Source organism: Ranitomeya imitator, chromosome 7, assembly GCF_032444005.1.
Source record: "Ranitomeya imitator isolate aRanImi1 chromosome 7, aRanImi1.pri, whole genome shotgun sequence".
Taxonomy (NCBI): domain Eukaryota; kingdom Metazoa; phylum Chordata; class Amphibia; order Anura; family Dendrobatidae; genus Ranitomeya; species Ranitomeya imitator.
In genome coordinates this window covers 95,196,493-95,215,744 of record NC_091288.1, presented here as the reverse complement: position 1 = coordinate 95,215,744, position 19,252 = coordinate 95,196,493, and the positions used below count along the sequence as shown (strand labels likewise).

General features: G+C 42.3%; 1 protein-coding gene across 7 annotated transcripts in view; it reads right to left on the bottom strand.

Annotated features, from left to right (window-relative positions):
• PARD3B (par-3 family cell polarity regulator beta) overlaps nt 1-19,252 on the bottom strand; it is a 2,197,040-nt gene that overhangs the window by 1,415,233 nt on the left and 762,555 nt on the right. For all 7 annotated transcript variants that reach the window (XM_069733662.1, XM_069733664.1, XM_069733663.1 and 4 more), the window contains exon 14: nt 2,861-2,960. In XM_069733662.1, coding sequence (XP_069589763.1) covers nt 2,861-2,960 — 100 coding nt within the window. The remainder of the gene's footprint in view (nt 1-2,860; nt 2,961-19,252) is intronic.

Here is a 19,252-nt window from a genome sequence, read left to right as displayed (position 1 = left end):
TCAGTTTTTGACAGGTTTAGTTTCAGATAGAGGGAGGACATGATGTTAGAGACAGCGGTAAGACAATCACTGGTGTTTTCTAAAAAGGTCGGTGTGATATCGGGAGCAGAAGTGTATAATTGGGTGTCGTCAGCATAGAGATGGTACTGGAAACCAAATCTACTGATTGTTTGTCCAATAGGGGCAGTATACAACGAGAAGAGTAGGGGGCCTAGGACTGATCCTTGAGGAACCCCAACAATAAGGGGAAGGTGAGAGGAGGAGGAACCAGCAAAACATACAGTGAAGGATCGGTCAGAGAGATAGGAGGAGAACCAGGAGAGAACGGTGTCCTTGAGGCCGATGGAGCGGAGCATAGTGAGGAGGAGCTGATGATCCACAGTGTCGAATGCTGCAGAGAGATCCAAGAGAATTAGCATGGAGTAGTGACCATTAGATTTAGCTGTTAGTAGGTCATTAGAGACTTTAATGAGGGCAGTTTCAGTAGAGTGTAAAGAGCGGAAGCCAGATTGAAGAGGGTCGAGAAGAGAGTTATCTGAGAGATAGCGGGTAAGACGGGAGTGGACCAGGCGTTCGAGGAGTTTAGAGATGAAGGGAAGATTAGAGACAGGTCTATAATTAGCGGCACAGTTTTGATCGAGGGATGGTTTTTTAAGTAATGGATGTATGATGGCATGCTTAAATGAGGAGGGAAAAATACCGGAAGTGAGGGAAAGGTTGAATATTTTTGTTAAGTGAGAGGTGATAGCCGGGGAAAGGGACTGGAGGAGATGTGACGGAATGGGGTCACTGGTGCAAGTGGTCGGGCGAGAAGATGCAAGGCCATAAGGAAGACGTTTAGGACACCTTCTGTAAGTCGGAGCAGAACCAATGGCTTTTATTCAGCAGTATCTGCCCCATACATCTATTACAAGGACAACCATTCATCCCGTTGCTCAACACGTTAAATCTATATTTTTTTTCTATAATGGTAGGAGTAGGTGTTGCAGCAATCAGCACACAATAAGTTGTCTAGGATTATTTAAAGAGGTCTGATTGACCACAAATTATTTTATATGTCAGTAAATCTCAAGAAAAAAAAAAAACTAGCAGAATCAGATCTCCTGCTTTGCACTAATGAGGAGCATCTCCCCAGAAACATGCATCCGCAAATGTAGAGTCTTGGTTTGGCTTTTATCCTAAGTCATGTGACAAGGGTCATTAAAGGGTCGATAATAACTTTTAGGATTGCTACATGCAATAGGTGGCACTGGAGATTAAAGGTACCGTCAAACTCAGCAACTTTACAACGAGAACGACAACGATCCGTGACGTTGCAGCGTCCTGGATAGCGATCTCGTAGTGTTTGACACACAGCAGCGATCTGGATCCCGCTGTGACATCTCTGGTCGGAGCTAGGAGTCCAGAACTTTATTTGGTCATCAGGTCGGCGTGTATTGTCATGTTTGACATCAAAAGCAACGATGCCAGCAATGTTTGACATGGAGCTAACAACCAGCAAGAACGATAAGTGAGTCGCCGCTACGTCACTGGATCGCTCCTGCATCGTTCTGGAGCTGCTGTGTTTGACGTCTCTACAGCGACCTAAACAGTGACGCTCCAGCGATCGGCTCGTTGTCTATATTGATGCAGTGTCGCTGAGTGTGACGTTACCTTAAAGGTACCGTCACACTAAGCGACGCTGCAGCGATACCGACAACGATCCGGATCGCTGCAGCGTCGCTGTTTGGTCGCTGGAGAGCTGTCACACAGACAGCTCTCCAGCGACCAACGATCCCGAGGTCCCCGGTAACCAGGGTAAACATCGGGTTACTAAGCGCAGGGCCGCGCTTAGTAACCCGATGTTTACCCTGGTTACCATAGTTAAAGTAAAAAAAAACAACCACTACATACTTACCTACCGCTGTCTGTCCTCCGGCGCTGTGCTTCTCTGCCCTGTGTAAGCACAGCGGCCGGAAAGCACAGCGGTGACGTCACCGCTCTGCTTTCCGGCTGCCCGGCGCTCACAGCCAGAGCAGAGAAGCAGAGCGCCGGGGACAGACAGTGGTAGGTAAGTATGTAGTGGTTGTTTTTCTTACTTTAACAATGGTAACCAGGGTAAACATCGGGTTACTAAGCGCGGCCCTGCGCTTAGTAACCCGATGTTTACCCTGGGTACCAGCAAAGACATCGCTGAATCGGCGTCACACACGCCGATTCAGCGATGTCAACGGGAGAGCCAGCGACGAAATAAAGTCCTGGCCTTTCTGTCCCGACCAGCGATATCACAGCAGGGGCCTGATCGCTGCTGCGTGTCACACTGGACGATATCGCTAGCCAGGACGCTGCAACATCACGGATCGCTAGCGATATCGTCCAGTGTGACGGGGCCTTTAGTCTTCTTTCTCTCTGAAGAGATCATTTGCAGAAGAAAAAAATACTATAGATACTGTCTGCCATACACAGTGTAGGCATAATTTTTGGCAATCTGAGTATTTAAGTAAGGCATGGAGATGCAGGTGTTGGTGTTGATGCCTTGCCTCAAATAAGAGTATACTGCCAAAAATTATTTTCTGACAAAGCACTATGCAACTCCGTCATCATCATTTCAGTCAATGGCCCCGTCAACGCAAACTTCCAAACCCTGTTTTCTAGGGCTTAAGATATAAGCCCTGATGGAACCACTGACAGGAGGCTCAAACGTGATGTGAACATTCATAGCCTTATACTTTATAGAGGATATTAAGCAAAATGAATTAACTATATCTTTCTATAAACATACATAAATGTAGACAATCTGAGGCAGCATTGGTATGGCAGATTTTCATGAAGGTGAATGCGTGAGATTAGCATTATCTATTAAGTACCTTAGCGAACATACCTGAAATCGGAGTACATCATTCTAATAGTTTCTTTTGAATTAGGTGTTAAAGAGGGATGAACATCTTTCTCCAAAAACCTATTATCAAAACTGGAAGAACCTGTTGATATGAAAAATATTTAGAGAAAGTAGAGTTAGTGGGATGAAATAAATGCCTCTAAACGAAAGCTCTGCTGGCCTTCAACCTTCCAATAAACCTTCAACACAAGAGGAGGTTTTACGAAATATAATTTGTAGATCACTATAATTTTTTAAACTCAGAAGAAAGACAAAAATGAGAATCATCACTGTGCTCCAATGAAAAGTAAGATAATGTCAGAAGTGTGTGTGCTGCGAATTTCAGATGCAGAATTTCATACTGTAAATTGAATTTTCAGAAACTGCATGAACATTTGCCTCAGAAACTCTAACACATTTTACATTTCTTCAACTTACTATTGTGACATATGTTTCTGTTAATCTTAACTGCTTATTGCTTTCCTTTTTCCCTTCAGTGGCATCTCCGCAAGCAAACATGGCACAGATGGGGTTTGGCTTTATATTGTTTGATCATATGGTGAATTCTTCCTTTAAGAACACCCATAGGATATTTGAAAAAAAAATGGTCATTTGAAATGCAGTGTTCTTAAAGCATGTAATTCTTCCGTAAGAAACAACAAACAGAATCTAAAACGCTTTCAGAGGCGGAATGTTCTGTTTGATTTATCCAGAGCACACTGCAATGCGTGTAAATTGAACACAATTTAAATCAGTAGGCTTGTCACTACAAGCAGCTCGGGAAAGATGATATGCTGGAAAGTGAAAAGATAAGCCGATAAACCACACACCAAAGCAAATTGATAAATGCAGATTCAAAAGGTACAAAAAGCAAAATAACTTTCTGTCGAGTCCACAACTTAACACAGAGATTGATGCTCGAAGATGCAGAGATATACAGCACCAAAGGAGAATTTAAAAGCCTTAGAAGTGCCGTGGGGTCAACATTTTTCTTGACTTCAAAATCAAAACAGCAAATTTTCAATACATTTCATTCCCATTTGTAAGTAATGGAATTGTTTAGGGATTGGCGTGAGTTCAGTTATAGCGAGAGACATGACACAAATGGCAAGATGAAAAGTTGATAAGTTAATACTATTTCAAAAGTTACGCTGGAGTCTACTTCAAATTCATTATTTTTACAATGACATTAGTGTAATTCACATTCTGATACAATGACATTTGCTTTAAAGGAGTTATCCAGGACTATTTAACCCCTTAACCCCTGGAGCTTTTTCGGTTTTGGCTTTTGTTTTTTGCTCCCCTTCTTCTCAGAGCCATAACTTTTCTATTTTTCTGTCAATATGGCCATGTGAGGGCTTGTTTTTTGCGGGACAAGTTGTACTTTTGAACGACACCATTGGTTTTACCATATCGTGTACTAGAAAATGGGAAAAATATTTCAAGTGCAGTGGAATTGCAAAAAAAGTGTTTTTTGTTTGGTTTTTGTCACTAGATTCATTAAATGCTAAAACTGACCTGCCATTATGATTCTCCAGGTCATTACGTGTTCACAGACACCAAGCATGTCTAGGTTCTTTTTTATCTAAGTGGTGAAAAAAAAAAATTCCAAACTTTGTTAAAAACAAATTGCACAATTTTCCGATAACCGTAGTGTCTCCATTTTTTGTCATCTTGGGTCGGGTGAGGGCTTATTTTTTGCGTGCCGAGCTGACGTTTTTAATGATACCATTTTGCTGCAGATATGTTCTTTTGATCGCCTGCTATTGCATTTTAATGAAATGTCGCGGTGACAAAAAAAAATTATTTTGAAGTTTTGACTTTTTTCTTGCTACGACGTTTAACGGTCAGGTTAATCCTTTTTTTATTGATCGATCGGGCGATTCTGAACACAGCACTACCACATATGTGTATGTTTGATTTTATTTTTATTGTTTTATATTGAATGGGGAAAAAGGAGGGGGTGATTGGAACTTTTATATATTTTTTTTATACTATTATTATTTTTTTTTACTTTTGCCATGCTTTAATAGTCTCCATAGGAGACTAGGAGCTGCCACAACCCGATCGGCTCTGCTACATACAGGTGATGGTCAGATCACCTCTATATAGCAGAATTGCTCACTTGCTATGAGCGCCAACTACTGAGAGGCGCTCACAGCAAGCTGACACTGACAACCATAGAAGTCTCCAGGAGACCTCAGGTTGTCATGCCAACACACCGGTGACCCGCGACGGGGAGTCACTGGTGTGTGCATTTCTGACCCGATGGCCAGAAGCATAATTTAAATGCCGCTGTCAGAGTTCAACAGCGGCACTTAATTGGTTAATAGCCATGGGTAGATAGTGATTCCACCCTCGGCCATTGTGGGCACATGCCAGCTGTTCAAAACATCTGACATGTCCCCGGAAAGATGTGGGCTTTCCTGAGAAATTGGAAAGGTAAGTTTATTAAATATGTAATTATTTTAGAATTTGTATCATTTTGTATGAAGACATGACTTTATAAAGGAACACAACCTAGAAATGAATGATACAAGTAAATGGGGGAAAATCTCCCATCCTGAATCAAACAGTATGAAAGAACTCCTGAAGATTGATTTCTTGAGTCTTGGCTATTACCATATTTATTTCTAGAAACATTGTGTTACAATTTTTTTATATATAAAAGTGTATAAAAAGTAGAACAAATTAGTAAATGCTTGTAATGAAACATATCTGGACCTACTGTAGATGCTAAAAACCTAGAATCCACAGTCAGAGACATGCTCTAAACCTACACATCCAGAATTGCATAATAACGTCTATTTAGATAAATGTATCTAAAAGAAATCCAGCAACCAGTGAATCGTTGGTTTACGATTGCTGAAAATATGTAACTCATTTCCCAATAACTTGCCAAATACAAATATTTATATGGCTAAAATCTTAACATGAAAAGTCAACTTTCCGCTCTACTTTCAAAATCACATCTCACCACCTTTGCACTTGACTGAATCCCATCCCACCTCTTTCCAAACCTCACCAAAGTCTTCATCCTAACCCTCACCAATCTTTTCAACATGTCATTAACAACTGGTGTTTTCCCCTCATGCTTCAAACATGCCTCAATCACACCCATCCTCAAAAAGCCCTCTTTACCCATCCTCTGTATCTAGCAAATGCCCCACTTCACTTCTCCCATATGCTTCAAAACTACTGGAAAAACACATCCATTTTGAACTGTCCTCCCACCTCTTCTCCTGCTCCCTCTCTTTGACTGCTTACAAACTGGCTTCCGATCGCATCACTCCAATAAAACTGCAGCGAATAAAGTCACCAATGACCTATTAACAGAAAGCCAAGCGACACTACTTGTCCTCCTTCTCCTGGACCTATCCTCTGCCTTTGACACAGTGCACCATTCCCTATTACTACAGACCCTCTCATCGTTTGGCATCACAAACTTGGCCCTATATTGGATCTCATCATACCAAACAGACTGGACATTCAGCATTTCCACTGAAACACAACCTCCTCATCTCTCATCGCCCACTATCTGTGTGTGACCCCCAAGGTTCAGTCTTAGGACCCCTGCTCTTCTCCATTTACACATTCAGCCTGGGGCAGCTCATAGAACCTTACAGATTGCAATATCACCTCTATGCTGATGACACACAGATCTACCTCTCTGGACCCAATATTACCTCCGTACTAACCAGAATCCCTCAATGTCGTTCCCCATTTCATCCTTCTTCTCTGCTATACATCTAAAACTTAATATGAACAAAACAGAATTAATTATCTTTCATAAATCTCACTTGACCCCCCAATGGACCTATCCATTAAAGTAATTGGCTGCACACTCTCCGCAGTCCCAAAAGCTCGCTGCTTTGGGGTAATCCTTGACTCTGATCTCCTTCAAAAAACATATCCAAGCACTTTCCACTTCCTGTCGACTTCAACTCAAAAATATTTCCCGGATCCGTACATTGCTCAACCAAGAATCTGCAAAAACCCTAGTCCATGCACTCATCTCCCGCCTTGACGACTGCAACCTACTGTTTTGTGGCCTCCCTTCTAATACTTTTGCACCCCTCCAATCTATTCAAAACTCTGCTGCCCAACAAATCCACTTATCCCCTTTCTCTCCCCTCTGTCAATCCTTTCACTGGCTTCCCATTGCCCAGAGACTCGAGTTCAAAACCCTAATCATGGCATACAAAGCCATCCACAACTTGTCTCCCCATACATCTGGGACCTAGTCTCCTGGTACTTACCTGCATGCCAGTTCTGATCATTGCAAGATCTCCTTCTCTACTCCCCTCTCATCTCCTCTTCCCACAATTGCATACAAGAATTCTCCCACGCATATCCCCTACTCTGGAAATTTCTACCCCAACATGCTCTCGGCTATCATGGAAACCTTCAAAAGGAACCTGAAGACTTACCTCTTCAGACAAGCCTACAACCTGCAGTAACCACTAATCCATCAAACTGATGCACAACTAGCTCTACCCTCACCTACTGTATCCTCACCCTTCCTTTGCAGCTTGTGAGCCCTTGCGGGAAGGGTTCTCTCTCCTTCTGTACCAGTCATGACATTTATTGATTAAGATTACTGTACTGTTTTTATTATGCATACTTCTTCTCACATGTAAAGTGCAATGGAATAAATAGAGCTATAATAATAAATAATAATAATAATAACTACATTTTGAAAAGTTCAATAAAGAGAACATCTTGCTTTTGTAATTATGTATTTTGAATAAGTATAATGTTTGTGTATATATCATGTAACCATGTGCATCACCTACATATCCATATATATTATCTACAAACTTCACACAACAAATTTTGACATGATGACATTGTAAAGAAAGACACCACCACTGCATTACAAGTAGTGATGAGCGAGTGTACTCGTTGCTCGGGTTTTCCCAAGCACGCTCGGGTGGCCTTCGAGTATTTATTGACTGCTCGGAGATATAGTTTTCATCATGGCAGCTGAATGATTTACAGCTACTAGCCTGCTTGATTACATGTGGGGATTCCCTAACAACCAGGCAACCCCCACATGGACTCAGCCTGGCTAATAGCTGTAAATCATTCAGATGCCATGATGAAAACTAAATCTCTGAGCAGTCATAAGTAATTGAAGGTCACCCGAGCAACGAGTGTCATCACTAATTACATGCATGTACAGACCATATCAGCTTTGCTGGGAGTTTCAGCAATTGTATATAAAAGTACACTGCTTAAAAAATAAAGGGAACACTTAAACAACAGAATATAATTCCAAGTAAATCAAACTTCTGTGAAATCAAACTGTCCACTTAGGAAGCAACACTGTTTGACAATCAATTTCACATGCTGTTGTGCAAATGGAATAGACAACAGGTGAAAATTATTGGAAATTATCAAGACACCCTCAATAAAGGAGTGGTTCTGCAGGTGGGGACCACAGACCACATCTCAGTACCAATGCTTGCTGACTAATATCTTGGTCACTTTTGAATGTTGGTTATGCTTTCACACTCGTGGCAGCATGAGACGGACTATACAACCCATGCACATGGCTCACGTAATGCAGCTCATCCAAGGTGACACATCATTGCGAGCTGTGGCAAGAAGGTTTGCTGTGTCTATCAGTGTAGTGTCTAGAGGCTGGAGGCGCTACTAGGAGACAGGCCAGTACACCAGGAGAGATCCTCAGACCACTTGTGAGACCATATGCTTGTGCGGATGACCCTGGGTTCCTCCTAATGCAGTACAATGCCAGACCTCATGTGGCTGGAGTGTGTCAGCAGTTCCTGCAAGATGAAGGCATTGAAGCTATGGACTGGCCCGCCCGTTTCCCAGACCTGAATCCGACTGAACACATCTGGGACATCATGTCTCACACCATCCACCAACGACACGTTGTACCACAGACTGTCCAGAAGTTGGCGGATGCTTTAGTCCAGGTCTGCAAGGAGATCCCTCAGGAGACCATCAGCCGCCTCATCAGGAGCATGTCCAGGTGTTTTAGGGAGGTCATACAGGCACGTGGAGGCCACACACACTACTGAGCATTGTTTCCTTGTCTTGAGGCATTTACACTGAAGTTGGATCAGCCTGTAACTTCATTTTCCACTTTGATTTTGAGCATCATTCCAACTCCAGACCTCTGTGGGATATTAGTTGTGATTTATGTTGCTCATTTTTTATGTTTCATTGTTCTCAACACATTCCACTATGTAGTGAATAAAGATTTACAACTGGAATATTTCATTCAGTGATATCTATGATGTGGGATTTTAGTGTTCCCTATTTTTTTGAGCAGTGTATATAGAAATAAAATAAATACCAATCCACAAAACTCAAATGGAAAAACCTACAGGAACAGGCAACACATCTAGTAACTTAGAAATAAAAAAAGGTCCATTGTTGGCTTCTGGAGAGGAAGAGAAACGTAAGTAATACATAAAGGACTTGGAGCAAGGAACATATCAAAGTGTACTGACAGGGTCAGACATAAAATTGGTACATGAAAAAGAATCATTCTTCCAAATCATACAAATACTGACAGTGTAGCCCTGAGACACTCAACAAAAGGATTCCCATTGCATTAACCTAGACATTACAAAGGAGGCAGTCTCACTGACATGGAGCCATACCAGCACTTAGGATACAGTGCACGCTCTGAAATACTTCAATGAAACATCAATGAAGAAGGGAAACATTTTTAAAAGCACTTTGCTTAAAAAAATTAGAGAGAACTTCTACTATGTGCTCACAAACTTCATGCTCAGTACTTCTGCTTTCATAGTTGCCCCATTGATAAGGTATGTAAAAAACACACACAAAAGCTTTACATGAAAGAAAAAATAAATGTCTAGTTATTGCATATGCCCAACTACCCAGGAAACAAAACAAAACCACTAGTTGAATGCTTATAAAAAAGCAATGTCTACTTGTGTAAAAAGACATGTCATCATAAAATAAGCCTTTTGCAGAAATAGTCCCTGCAAGATAAGAGGGGTTGTTCTGCCCTCTGAATATAGGGCAATATGTTTGTATGATGTGCTGGTTAGTTAGTTATAGCACCATCTAGTGGTGACTGAATGTATAGCTTGTGTCTTTAACAGCAGATAGAGTGTTGCATTGTGGGATTGAAGCAAGGTATGCTGAGAAGAAGACTCCATTTTCTTCTGTGTACTTCATAGACACACATGTTTATTTGCCCTCCTGTAACTGCTTCACTTGAGTTTGCTATCTTGGTAAAGTATATCTGGTAAGATTAGTAAATCTGTTCTTGAAATGCAGTATTATACAGAAATGTGATTAACTGTTGTGATGCAATGACCCGTTACAGCTATGGGGCACTGCATGTTCTCCTCAGAATAAGCACAGAGGCGTATTGAGACCATGGGAATGCATGTCAGTTGCAGGCATGATTGTAAATGGCCGGTAAGTGTCTCAGAGGGAGTCTGCGCTGTAAGCCTGAAGTAGTAGTGTTCTGGGACCTGTAGTTCCACAAGTGTTTGTTTACTTTAAATGGAGGCTTTTATGGTTAGTTAAAGAGCTGGCTGACTAACCACACACACCTCCCACCTATGGGTGTGGTTACAAGTATATAATGTGACCATGGTGGTCACATGGTTGGAGAATGTATGGACCTAATTGGCCCATGTCTCAGGTCCTAGAAAGGCCTCTGTGTTGGGAGGTCCTGGGAGTAAGACTGGGTCCCCGAAGAGCACATGTGAGGCTTTGGAGCTGGGGGCCTGTGTGTTGGACGGTCCCAGGTGGGGACGGACGTCCTGAATAGCGCACAGAGAGGTCGTGTGTGCAGAGTCTGTGATGGCACTACGTTGGGGAAGTTATCATCTGTCTGAGGATCTGGACTGTCAGGAGTGCACTAGTCACAGGGACGGTGATCCCAGTTCGGCAGCTTCCCCAGGAGAGAGGACTGACAGGAGTCAGCATGTGGAGCAGGAGCTCCTGGAAGGTAACCCAGAGTATGGGCAACTGTGCAGTCGCCCATGGTAACTGGACAGAGTAAGGTCCAGCATGTGTAGAAACTGCAACCTAATGTCATGTGGTGGTGCCTGTTGTGTTCCATGGACATTAATGAACTGTTCGGCGTGCGGTCACCCATGAGAACTGGACAACGAGGTCTGGCGTGTTTAGTGACTGTGTTTCAGAGACGTATACTATGAAGTGCTAAGGACTATGTGAGGTCTTTGATATGTAACATGCCCTACAGTGGTTCATGCTGGTTGTATAATAAACCACATGGACTGTTAATGTGAAAAACAGTGCCTGTCTACGTTTATCCTGTTACCAAGCAAATATTCTCCAAACAGCTAGTGATCACAGCATTACATTGTACAGCAGCCAGTGCATAGGAGATGTGATTAGAGATCTGTGTATTTCCTGGTTAAAGTCTGCATCACACTGTATACTTTCCTGATTGTTAAATGTTAGCTGTGTGATTATTTGCCCAACACTTACCCATGTTGTTTGTATTCTAAGGCTATGTGCACACATTCAGGATTTCTTGCAGAAAATTCCTGAGAAAAAGCAGAAATTTTTGCCGCGTTTTTGGTGCATTTTTATGCGTTTTTAATGCGTTTTTTTATGGACATTTCCCAATGCATTTTATAGTGGGAAATCCGCAAAAAAACCTGCAACATTAATGAACATGCTGCATTTTTTACCGCAATGCGTTTTTTGTTCGCGGAAAAAAAAACGCATCATGTGCACAAAACATGCGGAATTCATTCTAAATGATGGGATGCTTATTGTATGCTGTTTTTTTGCGGTTTTATAGCGTTTTTATTGTGAAAAAACGCGAAAAATCAGCAACGTGTGCACACAGCCTTATAGTTCTACCTCATGCCAAATACCTATTCACCAATAAACAAGTTAGACTACAGAGAACGGTCTGCTTATTTGGAAGACAGAAAGTGGTTCATGCTGTATGTCAGACTGCACACCTGGTCAACGTGTATGAAGGCAGAATCGGGGTCATGTTTTTAAAGAACTTGTAGCATCACCTTCTTGGTGAATGGATAGGCAATGTATAATAGTATGAGCAGTCCTATTTTAGTCAAATGTAAACCCATGATGCCATGATGTAATCGCGTTGCTGAGAGGGTCTCTTACCTCCTCCTTCTCCTTGCAGGCCCGGATACAAGATGGCCACCGCATCCAGGTCCTGCAGGGAGGGAGGTGGCTTCACAGCGCCTACTCAGAACAGGCACTGTGAAGCCTGCAGCTGTGCATGTCAGAACGCTGATCTGACACAGTGCACAGCAAAGTGTCAGATTAGCGACCTTACACTATAACATGATGCCCCCCGTGGGCAATGTTATAGTGAAAAAAAAAATATTCACATGTGTAAAGAAAATTAAAAAAAAATTCCCCCAAAAATCCCCCCCCCAAAAAAATATATTGTTCCTATAAATATATTTCTTTATCTAAATAAAAAAAACAAAACAATAAAAGTACACATATTTAGTATCGCCACGTCCGTAACGACCCCACCTATAAAAACTGTCCCGCTAGTTAACCCCTTCAGTAAATGCGGCAAAAAAAAACGAGGCAAAAAACAACGCTTTATTATCATACCGCCAAACAAAAAGTGGAATAACACGCGATCAAGTAGACGGAAATAAATAACCATAGTACCGCTGAAAACGTCATCTTGTCCCGAAAAAAACGAGCCGTGATACAGCATCATCAGCAAAAAAATAAAAAATTTATAGTCCTCAGAAAAAAGCGATGCAAAAATAATTATTTTTTTCTATAAAATAGTTTTTATCGTATAAAAGTGCCAAAACATAAAAAAATGATATAAATGAGGTATTGCTGTAATCGTACTGACCCAAAGAATAAAACGGCTTTATCCATTTTACCAAACGCGGAATGGTGTAAACGCCTCCCCCAAAAGAAATTCATGAATAGCTGGTTTTTGATCATTCTGCCTCACAAAAATCGGAATAAAAAGCCATCAAAAATTGTCACGTGCCCGAAAATGTAACCAATAAAAATGTCAACTCGTCCCGCAAAAAACAAGACCTCACATGACTCTGTGGACTAAAATATGGAAAAATTATAGCTCTCAAAATGTGGTAACGCAAAAAATATTTTTTGCAATAAAAAACGTCTTTCAGTGTGTGACGGCTGCCATTCACAAAAATCCGCTAAATACCCCGCTATAAAAGTAAATCACCCCATTAGTTAGGGAAAAATTTAAAATTTAAAAAAATGTATTTTTTTCCATTTTCCCATTAGGGTTAGGGCTAGGGTTAGGGCTAAGATTAGGGTTAGGGCTAGGGTTAAGGTTGTGGCTAGGGTTAAGGCTAAAGTTAGGGTTGGGGCTAAAGTTAGGGTCAGGGTTGGGGCTAAAGTTAGGGTTAGGGTTTGGATTACATTTACGGTTGGGACTAGGGATGGGATTAGGGTTAGGGGTGTGTTTAGGGTTACCGTTGAGATTAGGGTTAGGGGTGTGTTTGGATTAGGGTTTCAGTTATAATTGGGGGTTTCCACTGTTTAGGCACATCAGGGGCTCTCAAAACGCGACATGGCGTCCGATCTCAATTCCAGCCAATTCTACGTTGAAAAAGTAAAACAGTGCTCCTTCCCTTCCGAGCTTTCCCATGCACCCAAACGGTGGTTCCCCCCCACATATGGGGTATCAGTGTACTCAGGACAAATTGGACAACAACTTTTGGGGTCCTATTTCTCCTGTTACCCTTGGGAAAATACAAAACTGGGGGCTAAAAAATAATTTGTGTGGGAATAAAAAGATTTTTTATTTTCACGGCTCTGCGTTATAAACTGTAATGAAACACTTGGGGGTTCAAAGTTCTCACAACACATCTAGATAAGTTCCTTGGGGGGTCTAGTTTCCAATATGGGGTCACTTGTTGGGGTTTCTACTGTTTAGGTACATTAGGGGCTCTGCAAACGCAATGTGACGCCTGCAGACCATTCCATCTAAGTCTGCATTCCAAATGGCGCTCCTTCCCTTCCGAGCTCTCCCATGCGCCCAAACGGTGGCCCCCCCCACATATGGGGTATCAGTGTACTCAGGACAAATTGGACAACAACTTTTGGGGTCCTATTTCTCCTGTTACCCTTTGGAAAATACAAAACTGGGGGCTAAAAAATAATTTTTGTGGGAAAAAATTTTTTTTTTTTATTTTCACGGCTCTGCGTTATAAACTGTAGTGAAACACTTGGGGGTTCAAAGTTCTCACAACACACCTGGATGAGTTCCTTAGGGGGTCTACTTTCCAAAATAGTGTCACTTGTGGGGGGTTTTAATGTTTAGGCACATCAGGGGCTCTCCAAACGCAACATGGCGTCCCATCTCAATTCAAGTCAATTTTGCATTGAAAAGTCAAATGGCACTCCTTCCTTTCCGAGCTCTGCCATGCGCCCAAACAGTGGTTTACCCCCACATATGGGGAATCAGCGTACTCAGGACAAATTTTACAACAACGTTTGGGGTCCAATTTCTTCCTTACCCATGGGAAAATAAAAAATTTGGGGCGAAAATATCATTTTTGTGAAAAAAATATGATTTGTTTTATTTTTACGGCTCTGCATTATAAACTTCTGTGAAGCACTTGGTGGGTCAAAGAGCTCACCACACATCTAAATAAGTTCCTTAGGGGGTTTACTTTCCAAAATGGTGTCACTTGTGGGGGGTTTCAATGTTTAGGCACATCAGGGGCTCTCCAAACGCAACATGGCATCTCATCTCAATTCCAGTCAATTTTGCATTGAAAAGTCAAATGACGCTCCTTCGCTTGCGAGCTCTGCCATGCACCCAAACAGTGGTTTACCCCCACATGTGGGGTATCAGCGTACTCAGGACAAATTATACAACAACCTTTGGGGTCCATTTTCTCCTGTTACCCTTGGTAAAATAAAACAAATTGGAGCTGAAGGAAATTTTTTGTGAAAAAAAGTTAAATGTTTATTTTTATTTAAACATTCTAAAAATTCCTGTGAAACACCTGAAGGGTTAATAATCTTCTTGAATGTGGTTTTAAGCACCTTGAGGCATGCAGTTTTTAGAATGGTGTCACACTTGGTTATTTTTTATCATGCAGACCCCTCAAAATGACTTCAAATGAGATGTGGTCCCTAAAAAAAAAATGGTGTTGTAAAAATGAGAAATTTTAACCCTTATAACTCCCTAACAACAAAAAAAAAAATTGGTTCCAAAATTGTGCTGATGTAAAGTAGATATGTGGGGAATGTTACTTATTAAGTATTTTGTGTGACATATCTCTGTGATTTAATTGCATAAAAATTCAAATTTGGAAAATTGCGAAACTTTCAAAATTTTCGCCAAATTCCCATTTTTTAAAATATATAAATGCAGGTAAAATCAAAGAAATTTTACCACTACCATGAAGTACAATAAGTCTCGAGAAAACAATGTCAGAATCACCGGGATAGGTTGAAGCGTTCCAGAGTTATAACCTCATAAAGGGACAGTGGTCAGAATTGTAAAAATTGGCCTGGTCATTAACGTGCAAACCACCCTTGGGGTAAAGGGATTAAATGAAGGAAGAGTAGCATTCAGCCAAGTGTTGTACACTTTCCATACAGAAGTCAAGCTCAGTAAAAAGTCTAAGGAGCCTAGGAATAACCCTAGGACATGCCTACATTTATGTAGTTTCACCTCAATAAAAGCATGCTAACACATATTAGATATGCACCAATTTAAAGGGAACCTGTCACCCCCGTTTTTTCAGTATGAGATAAAAATACTGTTAAATAGGGCCTGAGCTGTGCGTCACTATAGTGTATTTTGTGTACCCTGATTCCCCACATATGCTGCCGAAATAACTTACCAAAGTTGCCGTTTTCGCCTGTCAATCAGGAAAATGGCTGCGGGATGCCGCGCATGCGCAGATGGAGATCGCAGCGGCCATTTTCCTGAAGCCCCGGGCAGCAGAGGACTCCATATGCGCACGTGCGGCCTCAGGAAGATGGACGCCCCCACCGATCACCAGGGAAATGGCGCTGATCGCGCGTTTTTTCTTCGCCTGCGCAGTGGATTCAGAAGTTGGGCATGCGCAAACCACTACGCCACCAACGGAAATGTATGCAAGATCTGGGGGAAGAAACAGTGATGTCACCACGCCCATCTGACCTGACCAGCCTGATTGACAGGCGAAAAAGGCGACTTTGGTAAGTTATTTCGGCAGCATAGGTGGGGAATCAGGGTACACTACATACACTATAGTAACGCACAGCTCAGGCCCTATTTAACAGTATTTTTATCTCATACTGAAAAAACGGGGTGACAGGTTCCCTTTAAGGGTGTGGATGCCTAAACAGAAACAAAAAACAAGACTTTGGATGACGTTGTCCACTATCTCAGAATGGGGTCTCATTTCCATGAGGGGAAATGATTGTGTAACTACCTTCTGTGCTGAGTTACAGATTTTTTTTTTCAAAAATGAAAAACGGTATGTAAATTCCCAGATTAGAAATTGGTCTAAAAATGTAACAATAACACAAGGGCAGGGAATCACTGAATCTGTCGCAAGGCTTCTTGTTATACACATCTAGATAGCAAATTACGCTCATGAGGTTTACCTAAGGCAAGCTTGGAATAAATGTTACACGAGCCGGATAATTGCTCTGCGCTTCTCTAACCAGTCACGATGCAAGGATCCATATGTCCCTGCTGCAGTGAGGCAGCGATTGTGTTTAGTCACAGAATAAAGGGTAGTATTCCACACCACCACTGCATACGAAGGATTACTTTTTGTTAGTGACACATGCTCGGAAATACAGTGTCAGCAAAAATCGGAAATTTCATAATGGATGTTTTAGACACAATCTGTCCATGCGGTACTTACCATAGCTGGTTGGCAAAGAGCAAAGGAAGAGTAAGAGTAACAAAGGAGTGACTGTCAATGATAGAACTAGGTGGACAAAATGGTCACAGAAAATACAGAACTGCAAGACTTCTCAATACCATAGGTTATATTACTTACAATTAGTACAGTGCAGGACGAAGAAAATACTATCCTGTATGGTGCAATAATGCACATCATTTGCTTCACAAAACTAAATGAGCCAAAAAGCACTTTATATTAATGTAGCAGTACGAGTTCCATATTCTGTGGCATAGTGTTGAACACTACATTTGCTTCACACCGTAAAGATCAGTGGAATAAATATCTATTTCTTATACCCATTGGCAGGAAGCTGACAGCAGATGGTAAGATGCTGTATAACCTCTTCAATTTTTGGAGGATTTTTATTCCTCTTTTTGTGGGTTTTCTTTTAAGTTTAGTGTTAGGACACACAAGTGTAAGTGTAAGGTGTGATGCAGTGACCCCTTTGGCAGCTAGGGGGAGCTGTTGTGCTCCTCGGGATAGGCACGGAGGTTATAATGGTGGTGAAACAGAGACTGGCAGAATTTTAAGTGGCCGGTATGGCCATGCATGGTAAGTCTGAAGTAATGTTGTTCTGGGACTTGTAGTCCTACAAGTAAATTGTGTTTGCATAGTTGTGAAGGGAGACTTACTGGGCTAGTTATGAGAGATGGGTGGGTCGAACTAGCCACACACACACTCCCACCTGTAGGAGTGGTTACAGCTCCATGATATGGCCAGTGTGTGGGTCACATGGTCTCTGAGTGTGGACCTGAATGGTCTATGCTGGAAGGTCCTGGAGAGCCTATGTTGTGGGAGTGTCATCTCCCTTAAGAACATGTGGTGGGGCTTTGGACCTGGTGGCCTGGGGTGTTGGACAAAAGTCCTGAATAGCACCCAGACAGCTCACATGCCTGTGTGTTGGATGGTCCCCAGTAGGGACGGACGTCCTGAATAGCGCACTGAGTAGCCTATGTTGGAAGTCCTGGGAGTAGGCTTCCTGATGAGGACAACCTGTGTTGGATGTCCTGGGAGTAGGAGTCCTGAAGAGCACATGCCAGTGCGTTGGATGGTCCCAAGTGGGATGGATGTCCTGAATAGCGCACGGTGAGACTGTGGTCCTGGACGGTCTGTGTTGGAAGCTCCTGTGAGTGGAGTCTTCCTGGAGCACCTGAGAGACCATGGACCTGTGGGTCTGTGTTGGGGAAGCTACCAACCTTAGGTGGCTCTGGACTAACTGATGTGTGCCTGCCATGCAAGTTGGTGAACCCTGTAAGGCAGCTTCCCTGAGATAGCGAGGACTGACAGGAGGTCAGCGTGTGGAGCAGGAGCTCCAGAAAGGTAACACCCGGGAAGTGGGGCTATCATAACGGCAGAGAAGTATCTGCCAGTGGAACAGACTATTGGTGCTTGTTGTGTTCCATGGATAGTGATGAACTGTGTGGTCTCCCACAGTAACTGGATGAAGTGAGGTCCAGCGTCTTTAGAGATGATGAACCGATGTTGTGTGCGATATATGACACGGAAATTGACACGGCGTATGGACACCCCCGGGAACTAGTCAAGGAGGGCTGGTGGGTGTAGTATCTGAACTGTGAGTTAAAGCCATATATGAAATATCTGAGTCAAAGCTGCAACTTAATGTCACCGCTTGGTGCCTTTTGTGTTCTATGAAGTTTACAACGAACTGTGCATAATCCGGTTTATGATGCTATAATAAACCACATGGACTGTATTTGTGTTAAAAAAAAAGTGCCTGTGTGACTGAATCCCGTTGCTAAGTGAGTGTCCCCCAACACATGCAGTAAGCACAATCTTACAACGGGTTGCGAATTTGCATATCTTGGACAAAATATGGACCAATACCTCATATATTATGTATATGTACTTTTCTGCACTTTATTTTTCAGGGTGCAGCCAAGCTAGTGTGGCTGATCTCATGGGATGCACTTAGATAGTGCTGGGCAGCCCGCCTGATCTAATAATATAGGCGTCATTAATAGGCTTTAAGCCAGACACTGTGCATTACTTGTGTATGACCAGCGCCCTATACGAGCCGCTTTTGTGCAACTTAATACTAAGCAATCATCCCTCCATGAATTGGTAGGCTGTGAGTGGTTGTCTCATCAGTATTTTGCACCTGTGCTGCCGCCATCTTTACTACATGGGTCTGCTGCATCCAGAGAGTGCATTAGATCCAAGATCTGGGCAGGTAAACACTGTTGCCTCTTGTTTGCTGTATTACTACTTCAAAAACTAACGGAGCTCTGATAGCAGTTTTATAGGTGAGCACAAAGCGGAGTTTGTTGGGCATGGTCTGGAGTTGTTATCTATAGAGGATGCAGAAAGTGAGGTGTTCTGATAAATGGAGCCATACTGGGGGAATCACCATCTCTGCAACTCTCCAGTACAATGTACAGTATAATGGTCAACCTATTCTACAAGCAACAAAAACAATAGTGACATTTAATAACAGAGAGGCTGGTCTCCTACTTCCTGAAATATGGTGTAACAGATC